Genomic DNA, 11,774 nt, shown 5'->3' on the forward strand with positions numbered 1-11,774 from the left:
AAGATGTTGACCTGCGTGTTTACTTGCTGTTTCTTTTAAGAATCTTGATCACAATTGCTTTTCAGAAAACGTGACTCTCACCAAATTTCTGGATTCCCCAAATCCTTGTCGCCGTAGGGGTGTTTTCCGAACACGAAAGAGCTTAGTTTCGAGAGAGACGACATAAAACCCAGGGACAGTAGAATGGGAATTTGGGGCTGACTGGACTTGCTTCAGATCGGGGTCGAAGAGGGCTGGGACACTTGGCGTAGTCTTTGGGATGGGGGGGGGAGTCAGCTTACTCTTATATTGCTTTTCTCCTGCAACCTGGATATCGTGGACTGGAGAGGAACTGGGAGGTAAAGCGGGGACGCGGACCCCGGTATAAAGGAGAGGCAGCTGCTGCCTTGGTGTCTGCTCCTCACTAGGGGAGGTTGATGGGCCTGGATGTGGACGCTGGGGTGGCATCTGCAGCCATGGGGTGGGGATCAAATGGCCTGGACCGATGTTCCTGTTCTTTCCCTCAGGCATAGGTCCAATCTCAGACCTTGACCTAGGGACCTCCGCATGGCATCAAGGGATCCTGGCACATACAGGAGGTGCCCCAGGGAATGCAGTCCCTGAGCCCTGCCATTGTCCCTAGCTCTAACCACCTGTAGCTGTACCTTACCTGTTACCCTGACGCACATGCAGACACAGAAGTGGACCAGCATTCAGAAGTCCATTAGCCAGTAGGGTGACTGTCCAGGCGAGAATCCCTGACACCCCTAGATTATGCCCCACCCACTCCCGAGAGCCGGACGACAGTCCCAGGGCAAGGGAGAGCCCAGGAGGGCTGTGCTAGCAGAGCGCAAAGCAACAGGGACCTGTCAAAGCGGTGGTGTTCCCTGGGCACGACACTTCGTGCCCGGTTGTTACATCCTGAGCACCTCGGCTGACCCGGGCCCCCGCCTGCCTAATGGAGGCATCGCAGTGTGTGTGCCGGGCGCCCGGGAGCCCCTGGGCTGAGGCGGCGGGACTGCCGGCCACATCCCTCCAGGGGCTGGCAGGCATCACGGCATGACAGTGCCTGGAGTGCGAAACGACATCGGAGGAGCAGAGTCCATCTATCTGGATTCCCCCTAGGGAATGCGCTGTAGGGTCCTAGGGGTCAGGCAAGGCCCAGGTGTGACTCTTACTGGGAACCACCCCAGGGATGGTTTCCGCTCAGCTACGCAGGCTCGCAGGTTCCGAAGGGGACCTGAGATCGGCAAACTTGTCATACGTGAGGGGGACTTTCCTGCCATTGGCACAGGCTCATCGGATCACGCGAAAGTGCGAGGCCGGGCCGGTTTGGTGGAAAACTGTCACATTCCCATGGCCTAAGCGCATCAGGAGGGGGTGGGCGCCACTCCGTAGGCGCAGGCGCACTGGCGAGGGGCGGAGCTTCGTGGGGCGTCCTGATTGGCTACGCCGTCCGCGGGCTCTCTGGGACGGCTCGGAGCCAACCGGCCGACTCCATTTGCACTCGATCGCCGTGCTTGGTACGTGCGCCCGGGCATCTCTAGCGGCGGTGTGCGTAAACCGGCGGAACGTCCAGACGGGGCCTCCATTTTGTCAGGCGCGGAGCAGAGAAGGCCGTCGCAGTCAAGATGGCCTCCGAGGCGAACAGGGAAGTCGAAGCAGCCATACAGGCCATGCAAGGGGTATGGGGTGAGGCTGGTGCGGGGGATGTCCTCGAAGGCCCAGAATACCAGGGTGGCCCCGGTGGGCCCGACTGCCAGATAGAGCCTGATAGCACACAGGGCCAGGATAGGCCTGGTGGCCCCAGCAGCCACTGCGCACCTGGCAGTCCTGATGGCCAGGGCGGCGCCTGTGCCCGTGGCAATGAGGGAGGCCCTGTATTCCCAGATGACCAGAGGGTCCTTGGCGCCCATGACGGCCAGGGTGGCGCGGGTGCCCGGGACGATCCGCGCGGCCCTGATGCCCAATACGAGCAGGCTGGCCACCGTGGGCTGGGCGGCCCTGGAGTCGAAGAAAGAGTGGGATCAGCAGCCGTAGGGGCTGACAATGTGGCGCGGGCAGCGTGTGCTTCCGGTTCCGATGGTGACGCAGCTCGAGATGATGTAGGACCAGAAAACCGACCTCTTGTCTTGTATCCTTTCCAATGATGCCGCGAGGCCTGGTGGCCAAGGGATGGGTCAGAGCCATTAGACGAGGCCGCATTTGTAATTTGGGGTCAGGGCACAGGACAACCCCGAGCAGGTGTGTGGTGGCGGCACAAAAATGGGAACAGGGAGGAGAATCTGGTGTAGCCTGGTGGCAGGGTCAGTGGGAGAGTAGAGGAGGCTGGAGGATGGGCATGCGGGCCCCCCGGAGTGGGGGAGGTGGGACAGGATGAGCTGAGGGAGGAAGGAGGCAGGCCAAGGTGGCTTGAGAAGGCAGGACTGGGAGCGTGGGAGACATGGTGGCGGTGCACTTTCCGAGGGGAAGCCTGCGGTGCAGGCCTGGCTCTGAGGTGTGAGCGAGCCTCAGGTACTGTTCAGTTCAGCCACTGATGGATGGTCCCTTAACAGCAACACCCTTAGCACCATCACTGTGCCGTTCGGGTCTCACTTGGTGGCAGAGATGGCCCGCCGGGCCATGGGCGTAGAGTCCCTGCACCACCACCAGTCCGTTCAAAAGGATTTCCGAGTGTATGGCAGCATCCTGGCTGTGTAAGTTCTGGAATGGGCCAACGAGGGGGTGGCGGCCAGTGCTCGGGGCCTAAGAGCCAGTCATAGCGGAGAGGGGGCTCTGTAACGGATAGCAGGAAACACTCAAGTGTCAGGTCTCAGGAGGGGGTGTGGTGTGCTGGGGGTGAGACGGAGTCACCCCCTCTAACTTGACTTTTACTCCTCACTTTCAGCAGGTGGATTGCTGATGAACCCGGACCTCTTCAAGAATCTGTCAACTCCTTCTTCCAACTGCTTTCCCTCCTGCTGTAAAAAATGTAGCACAAGAGTACCCCCTTCCCCTGTGGTCCACGGTAGGGCTGCGACCTAATCCTGTACACCCTTACTGGGAAGTAGCTAAGATACAGATTTCTGAACAGGGCCTCTCTCTCCCTGTGGCCCCGTTGTTTGCCCATATTGGCCTTTGCTTTCCAAGTCTTCTCCTCTGTCTCTCTGTTGCTTCAGGAATGGGGTGATTAAAGACTCATTAAATGAAGCAGGAAAATCGAGCTAGTATTCTGGGTCTGTTTTTCAGTCACTGCGCCTGCATATTACCTTGTCTTTGTCCTAGGCTTGGAAGGGAGGAGAGGATCTGGGGATTCAGGGAGTGGTACAAAGTAACTGAAGAAAACTAGGAAAAGCAGGACAATGAAAATCAGTTGCGTCTGACATTCACCATTTAGCACAGTTAACATTTTGGAATATCTTTCTTTTAAACTTGTACTTATGCGTTAAATGGGTAACGGTAAGAGAAATATATAGGGTTATTACTCAGGTATTGCTCACAAGCTTCGCATAATTTCTCCTGAATCTTTTCCATTGAACATAGCAATGTGAACTCTTTCTAAAAGTGCTTCAGGAATATGTCTGCGAATCATGTAATTCTTGAACATTTATATTATTTCACTTTCCTTAAATGTTTGTGGCTTATTTTTTTAATGGAATTCTTGTATTGAAGACTTTCCATGAGTGCTTCTTCCAGTAAGCTGGATTCCAGAGGGTAAAGATGTTGACCTGCGTGTTTACTTGTTGTTTCTTTTAAGATTCTTGATCACAATTGCTTTTCAGAAAACGTGACTCTCACCAAATTTCTGGATTCCCCAAATCCTTGTCGCCGTAGGGGTGTTTTCCGAACACGAAAGAGCTTAGTTTCGAGAGAGACGACATAAAACCCAGGGACAGTAGAATGGGAATTTGGGGCTGACTGGACTTGCTTCAGGTCGGGGTCGAAGAGGGCTGGGACACTTGGCGTAGTCTCTGGGATGTGGGGAGTTAGCTAACTCTGATATAGCTTTTCTCCTGCAACCTGGATATCGTGGACTGGAGAGGAACTGGGAGGTAAAGCGTGGCCATGAACCCTGGTATAAAGGAGGGGCAGCTGCTGCCTTGGTCTTGTTCCTCACTAGAGAAGGTTGCTGGGCCTGGATGTGGACGCTGGGGAGGCGTCTTCAGCCATGGAGTGGGTATCACATGGTCCGGACTGATGTTCCTGTTCTTTCCCTCAGGCATAGGCCCTATCTCAGACTTTGGCCTTGGAACCTCCTCATGGCATCATGGGATCCTGGCACATACAGGAGGCGCACAGGGAATGCAGCCCCTGAGCCCTGCCATTGTCCCTCGCTGTGCCCACCTTTAGCTGTACCTTACCTGTTGCCCTGAACCACTTGCAGACACAGAAGTGGATCAGCACTCAGAAGTCCATTAGCCAGGTGGATCACTGTCCAGGATAGAGCCCCTGACACCTCTAGATTATGCCCCACCCACTCCCGAGAGCCGGCCGACAGTCCCTGGGCAAGGGAGAGCCCAGGAGGGCTGTCCTAGCAGAGCACAAAGCAACAGGGACCTGTCAAATTGGTGGTGTTCCCTGGGCACGACAGTTCGTGCCCGGTTGTACATCCTGAGCACCTCGGCTGACCCGGGCCCACTCCTGCCTAATGGAGGCATGGCATTGTGTGTGCCGGGCGCCCGGGAGCCCCTTGGCTGAGGCGGCGGGACTGCCGGCCACATCCCTCCAGGGGCTGGCAGGCATCACGGCATGACAGTGCCTGGAGTGCGAAATGACATCGGAGGAGCAGAGTCCATCTATCTGGATTCCCCTAGGGAATGCGCTGTAGGGTCCTCAGGGTCAGGCAAGGCCCAGGTGTGATTCCTACTGCGATCCACCCCAGGGGTGGTTTCCGCTCAACTACGCAAGCTCGCAGGCTCGGGGCCTATATGGCACCCAAAGACAGTGACATGATGGCCATGGTTCCGTTGCCCCAGACTTTTTCTCAGAAAAAGATGAAAGGGGACCTTAGTACGGCAAACTTGTCATATGTGAGTGGGACCTTCTTGCCATTGGCACAGGCTCTTAGGTTCACCCGCAAGTGTGAGGCCGGGCCGGCTTGTTGGAAAACTGTCACATTCCCATGGCCTAAGCGCATCAGGAGGGGGTGGGCGCTATTCCGTAGGCGCAGGCGCACTGGCGAGGGGCGGAGCTTCGTTGGGCGTCCTGATTGGCTACGCCGTCCGCGGGCTCTCTGGGACGGCTCGGAGCCAACCCGCCGACTCCATTTGCACTCGATCGCCGTGCTTGGCGCGTGCGCCCCGGCATTTCTAGCGGCGGTGTGCGTGAACCGGCGGAACGTCCAGACGGGGCCTCCATTTCGTCAGGCGCGGAGCAGAGAAGGCCGTCGCAGTCAAGATGGCCTCCGAGGCGAACAGGGAAGTCGAAGCAGCCTTACAGGCCGCAGAGGAAGAGGTAGGGGGTGAGGCTGGTGCGGGGGATGTCCTCGAAGGCCCAGAAGACCAGGGTGGCCCCAGTGGGCACGACTCCCAGATGGAGCCTGGCAACCCTCAGGGCCAGGATTGCCCTGGTGGCCCCAGCAGCCACTGCGCACCTGGCAGTCCTGATGGCCAAGGCGGCGCCCGTGCCCCTGGCAATGAGGGAGGCCCTGTAGTCCCAGAAGACCACAGCAGCCTTGGCGCTCATTACGACCAGAGTGGCTCAGGTGCCCAGGACAATCCAGGAAGTCCTGATGGCCAATACGAGCAGGCTGACCATCGCGGCCTGGGTAGTCCTGGATTCGAGGAATGGGTGCAATCAGCAGCCGTAAGTTCACCCAATATCCAGCGAGCAGTGTGTGGCTCCGGGCCAGGTGGAGACGCGGGTCCAGAGCATGAAAGACGAGGACACCGACCCATCATCTTGTATCCTTTCAAATGATGCCCTTAGGCTTAATAGCCAACGCACACAGCAACATGTGACATTTGGGGACAGGGAATATGGCAGCCTGGGGTAGTGGGTAGAAGAGGGTGGGAGAAAATGGGAGCAGGGAGGTGAACCTGTGGTAGCTTTGTGGCAGGGTCAGTGGGAGAGGAGAGGAGGCTGGAGGATGGGCAGGCGGGCCCCACGGAGTGGGGGAGGTGGGACAGGATGAGCTGAGGAGGAGCGGGGCAGGCCAAGGTGGCCTGGGAAGGCAGGACTGGGTGCGTGTCAGGCAAGGTGGAAGTGGACTCTCCGAGGGGAAAACTGGGGTGCAGGCCTGGCGCTCTGGTGTTAGCAAGCCTGAGGCACTGCTCAGTTCAGCCACTGATGGATGTTCCCTTAACAGCAACACCCTTAGTACCATCGCTGTGCCGTTCGAGTCTCACTTCGAGGCAGAGATGGCCCGACTGGCCATGGACATAGAGTCCCCGCACCACCGCCAGGCCGTTCAAAAGGAGTTCAGAGTGCAAGGCAGCATCCTCGCTGTGTCAGTTCTTGAAAGGGCCAGCAAAGGGGTGGTGGCCAGTGCTCGGGGTCTAAGAGCCAGTCATAGCTGGAGAGGGGGCTCTGTAACGGATAGCAGAAAACACTCAGGAGGGGGTGTGGTGTGCTGGGGGTGAGAGGGAGTCACCCTGTCTAACTTGACTTTTACCCCTCACTTTCAGAAGGTGGACTGCTGAAGACCCTGGTGCTCTTCAAGATTCTATCAACTCCTTCTTCCAACTGCTTTGCTTTCTGCTGTAAAAAATGTAGTACAAGAGTACCCCCATTCTCCTGTGGTCCACAAGGAGGGCTGGGACCTAATCCTGTAAACCCTTACCAAGCAGTACCTAACGAACCGATTTCTGAACAGGGCCTCTCTCTCCCTGTGGCCCTGTTGTTTGCCCATATTGGCCTTCGCTTTCCAAGTCTTCTTGTCTCTCTGTTGCTTCAGGAATGGGGTGATTAAAGGCTCATTAAATGAAGCAAAAAAAAAAAAACCGAGCTAGTATTCTGGGTCTGCTTTTTAGCCTCTGCGTCTGCATATTTACTTGCCTTTGTCCTCAGCTTGGAGTGGAGGGAAGGTGCTGGGGATTCAGAGAGTGGTACAAAGTAATTGAAGAAAACTAGGAAAAGCAAGCCAATGAAAATCAGTTGCTTTGACATTGGGCATTAAGCACCATCAATATTTTGGAATATCTTTGCTGTTTTAAACTTGTACTTATGGGTTAAATGTGTAACGATAAGAGAAATGTATAGGGTTATTACTCAGGTATTTTTCACAAACATAATTAATTTCTCCTGAAAGTCTTTGGTGGGACATATGGGCCTCTTTCTAAAAGTTCTTCAAGACTATATCAGAGAATAATGTAATTCTTGAACGTAAATTATGTCCCTTTATTTAAATTTCTGTGGCTAATTTTTCAATGGAATCCTTGTATTGAATACTTTCCATGAGTGCTTCTTCCTTAAAGATAGATTTTTAGGGTCGAGATGTTAACCTTCGTGTTTATTGTTATTTTTTTTAAGACTCTTGATTACAGTTTCTCTTCAGAAAACGTGCCTCTGTCCGGATTTCTGGTTTCTCAAAATCCTTATCGCCGTTACGGTGTTTTCTGAACACGAAAGAGATTAGTTTGCGAGAGAGATGACATAAAACCCAGGGACAGTAAAAGAGGAATTTGGGGCTGACTGGACTTGCTTCAGGTCAGGGAAGAAGAGGAATGGGACTCCTGTTGTAGACTCTGGGATCTGGGGAGTTAGCTCCCTCTAATATAGCTTTTCTTCTGAAACCTGGATGTCGTGGACTCCAACATCTGGCGAAGTGTTTTGGATCGGGGGTTACCTTCCTCACATATAGCATTTATCCTGTCACCTGGATGTCATGGGCTGGAGAGGAACTGGGAAGGAGGGTAGGGACGTGGACCCCGGTACAAGGGAGTGGCAGCTGTGGCCTTGGTCTGTGCCTTTCATGAGGGAAGATTGCTGGGATTGGATGTGGAAGGCGGGGAGGCACTGCAGCCATGGGATGGAGATCAAGCACCCGAACTGAGGTTCCTGTCCCGCATCTCTGGCCAAGTCCCAGGCACAGACCTTGGCCCAGGTACCTCCCAGTGGCATCAGGGGATCCTGGCACAGACTGGAGGTGCCCCAGGGAATGCAGTCTGCAAGCACTACCATCGTCGCCAGCCCTGTGCGCCTGCAGATATACCTCTCCTGTTGCCCTGACCCCCTTGCAGACACAGAAGTAGATCAGCAGTCCAGCAGTCAGTAGAGTCACTGCCCAGGCGAGAACCCCTGGCACCTCTAACCCTACGCCCCACCCACCTCTGAAAGGTAGACAAATGTTCCTGGGCAAGGGGAGCCCATGAGGGCTGTTCCAGCAGAGGGCAAAGCAACTTGGACCTGTCCATGCTGTGGTGCTCTGCATGCGAGAGACCTCCAGATTGGCTGTTCCATCCTGAGCACATGGGCTGACCTGAGCACAAACCTGCCTCCTGGAGGCATGGCAGTGTGTGCACTGGAGCCCGGGAGCCCCTGGGCAGAAGCAGCGGGACTGCCGGCCAGCCCTCTCCAGGGAATGGCAGGCACCACGGAGCGACAGTGCCTAGAGTGAGAAATGGCACTGGAGGAGCGAAGCCCTTCCATCTGGACTTCCCCAGTGAGAGGGCTGGAGCATCCCCAGGTCAGGCAGGGCCCAGTTGTGACTACTGCTGGGAATCAACACAGGGATAGTTTCCGCTCAACTCTGCAGACTCGCAGGCTCGGGGCCTGTGTGGCGTCCAGAAACATGGACATGTAGGCCTGCTCCTGTTGCCTCGACTCATTCCCCGAGCACAATAAAAGGGGACCTGAAGTCAGCAAGCTTGTTACACATGAGAGGGAACATACTTGCACTGGCACAGGCTCTTATGGTAACTCGCAGGAGTGGTGCTGAGCGGTCTTGGTGGGAAACTGGTAGAGTCCCATTGCCTTAGTCCTAGCGGGAGGGGTTGGGGTGGTGGGGGGTCATTCCATTGGCGCAGGCGCGCTGGGGAGGGGCGGAGCTTCGTGGGGCGTCCTCATTGGCTAAGCCGTTCGCGGGCTCTCTCGGCTCGCTGGCGGGAACCAGAAGACTACATTCGAACTCCAAAGGCCGAGGTTGGCGCATGCGCCCCGGAGATCCCTAGCGGCTGTGTGCACGTACAGATAGAACGTACAGACACGAACTTCCTTCCGTCTGGCGCAGGACCGAGAGGGCTGTCGCAGTCAAGATGGCCTCTGAGACGAACGAGGAAGTCGAAGCAGCCATGCAGGCCGCAGAAGAAAGGGTAGGAGGTGTGGCAGTTGCGGGAGATGACATCGAAGACCCAAAAGACCAGGGTGGCCGCGGTGGGCACGACTGCCAGATAGAGCCTGGCAGCCCTCAGGGCCAGTGTTGCCCCAGCAGCCACTGCGTCCCTGGCGGTCATGAGGCCCAGGGAATGGCCGGTGCCCATGGCAATGAGGGAGGCCCTGGTGTCGCAGACAACCAGGGTGACCCCGGTGCCCATGTAGACAAAGATGGCGCCGGTGCCCGGGACCATCCGGGAGGCCCTGATGCCCGATATGAGCAGGCTGGCCACCGTGGCCCGGGCGGCCCTGAAGTCGAGGAAAGGGCGGCATTAGCAGCCGTAGGGGCTGCCAATGTGGCGCGGGCACCTCGAGCATCCGGGCCTGGTGGAGACGCAGCTCCAGAGGCTAGAGGACGAGGAGACCAACCCATTGTCTTGTATCCTTTCCAATGAGGCCTCGAGGCCTGGTGCCCGAGGGATGGGTCAGAGCCATCCTACAGGGTCACATGTGGCAGTGGGAGACAGGGTAAAGGGCAGCCCAGGCCAGATGTGGGTGGGAGGACAAAAATGGGAGCAGAGAGGCAAACCTGGGTAGCGCGGTGGCAGGGGCAGTGGGAGAGGAGGGGAGGGTGGAGGGCGAGCCAGCGGGCCCCACGGAGTGGGGGAGGTGGGACAGGATGAGCTGAGGGAGGAGGGAGGCAGGCCAAGGTGGGCTGAGCTGGCAGGACTGGGCGCGTGTCAGGCAAGGTGGGCAGGGATGGACACCCTGAGGTGAAGCCTGGGCTGAAGGCTAACATCTGAGGTGTGAGCAAGTGTGAGGCACTGCTTAGTTCAGCCACTGGTGGATGGCGCCTTAACCGCAACACTCACAGCACCATCACTGTGCCGTTCGGGTCTCACTTGGAGGCAGAGATGGCCCGCCTGGCCATGGACATAGAGGACCCGCCCCACCACCATGCCATTCAAAAGGAGTTCAGAGTGCATGGCAGCATCCTGGCTGTGTCAGTTCTGGAATGGGCCAACATGGGGGTGGCGGCCAGTGCTCAGGGCCTAAGAGCCAGTCTTAGCCGGAGAGGGGGCTCTGTAACGGATAGCAGGAAACACTCAAGTGTCAGGTCTCAGGAGGGGGTGTGGTGTGCTGGGGGTGAGAGAGAGTCACCCCCTCTAACTTGACTTTTACCCCCTCACTTTCAGGAGGTGGACCGCTGAAGACCCTGGTCCCCTCTTGGACTCCGTCAACTCCTTCTTCCAAAGGCTTTTTCTGGTGATGCGAAACATTCAGCACAGCAGACCCGCTTCGCCCTGAGGCTCGGAATGGGGGATGGGCACTAACCCTGTGACCCCCAGCTGGGCTCTGCACAGGGAATTGATTCTGGATCAGCACCACTCTCTCCCTGGGGCCTCATTGTTTACTCATATTGTTGTTTCCTTCTCCAGGCCCACTTATTGGTTTCCCTGTTGTTTCAGGAATGGGATGATTAAATACTTGTTAAGTGCTGCAAACAAAACCGAGCTAGTATTCTGGGTCTGCTTTTCAGCCTCTGTGCCTGCATATTTCCTTGCCTTTGTTCTTGGCTTGGAGGGGAGGAGAGTTGCTGGGGATTCAGAGAGTGGTTCAAAGTAATTGAAGAAAACTAGGAAAAGCAAGCCAATGAAAATCAGTTGCTCTGACATTCGGCATTAAGCACAGTCAACATTTTGGAATATCTTTGCTGTTTTAAACTTGTACTTAGGCGTTAACTGTATAACGATAAGAGAAACGTACAAAGTTATTACTCGTATTTTTCGCAAGCTTAGCATTAATTTCTACTGAAAGTCTTGGGTGGGACATATGGACGTGACTTCTAAAAGTGCTTCGAGAATATGTCAGTGAATAATATAATTCTTGAACATTTATATTATAATTTCTCTTTCCTTAAATTTTTGTGGCTATTTTTTTAATGAAATCCTTGTATTGAAGACTTTCCATGAGTGCTTCTTCCGGAAAGATATTTTCCTGAGGGTAGAGATGTTGACCTGCGTGTTTACTTGCTATTTCTTTTTAAGACTCTTGATCACAATTGCTCTTCAGAAAACGTGCCTCTCACCAGATTTATGGTTTCTGAAAATCGTTCTCCCCGTTGTGGTGTTTTCCAAGCATGAAAACTTAGTTGCAAGAGAGGCGACATAAATCCCAGGGTTATAGAATAGGAATTTGGGGCTGACTGGACTTGCCTCTGGTCACGGACAAAGTGGGCTAGGACTCCTTGTGAATTTTTTGGGACAGGAGGAGTTACATCCCTCTAATGTGCTTTTATCCTGTAACCTGGATATCATGAACCGGGGAGCAAGTGGGAGGGAGGGCAGGCACTTGGACCCTGATGCAAGGGCGGGCAGGTGCTGCCTTGGTCTGTGCTCCTCTAGACAGAAGTTAGCTGGGCCTGGATGTGGAAGGTGGGGAGATGTCTGCAACCATGGGATAGGGATCAAGCAGCCTGGACTGAGGTTCCTGTCCCACCCTTTAGGCCGAGGCCAGGCCCAGACACTGGCCCAGGCACGTCCCTAAGGCATCGAGGGATCCTG

The 11,774-nt window shown here is 55.5% G+C and overlaps 1 protein-coding gene across 1 annotated transcript; it reads left to right on the forward strand.

Moving 5' to 3' along the window:
• The first annotated feature begins 280 nt into the window (after positions 1-280).
• On the forward strand, positions 281-10,421 carry LOC120594054 (putative cuticle collagen 145). Its single transcript, XM_039852086.1, has 4 exons — positions 281-338; positions 1,580-2,113; positions 10,085-10,295; positions 10,407-10,421. Exons 2-4 carry the CDS (start codon positions 1,611-1,613, stop codon positions 10,419-10,421), a joined length of 729 nt encoding a protein of 242 aa, XP_039708020.1. The 5' UTR covers positions 281-338; positions 1,580-1,610.
• Positions 10,422-11,774: the final 1,353 nt, after the last annotated feature.

The sequence above is a fragment of the Pteropus medius genome, unplaced genomic scaffold, assembly GCF_902729225.1.
Source record: "Pteropus medius unplaced genomic scaffold, Ma_sr-lr_union100, whole genome shotgun sequence".
NCBI lineage: Eukaryota > Metazoa > Chordata > Mammalia > Chiroptera > Pteropodidae > Pteropus > Pteropus medius.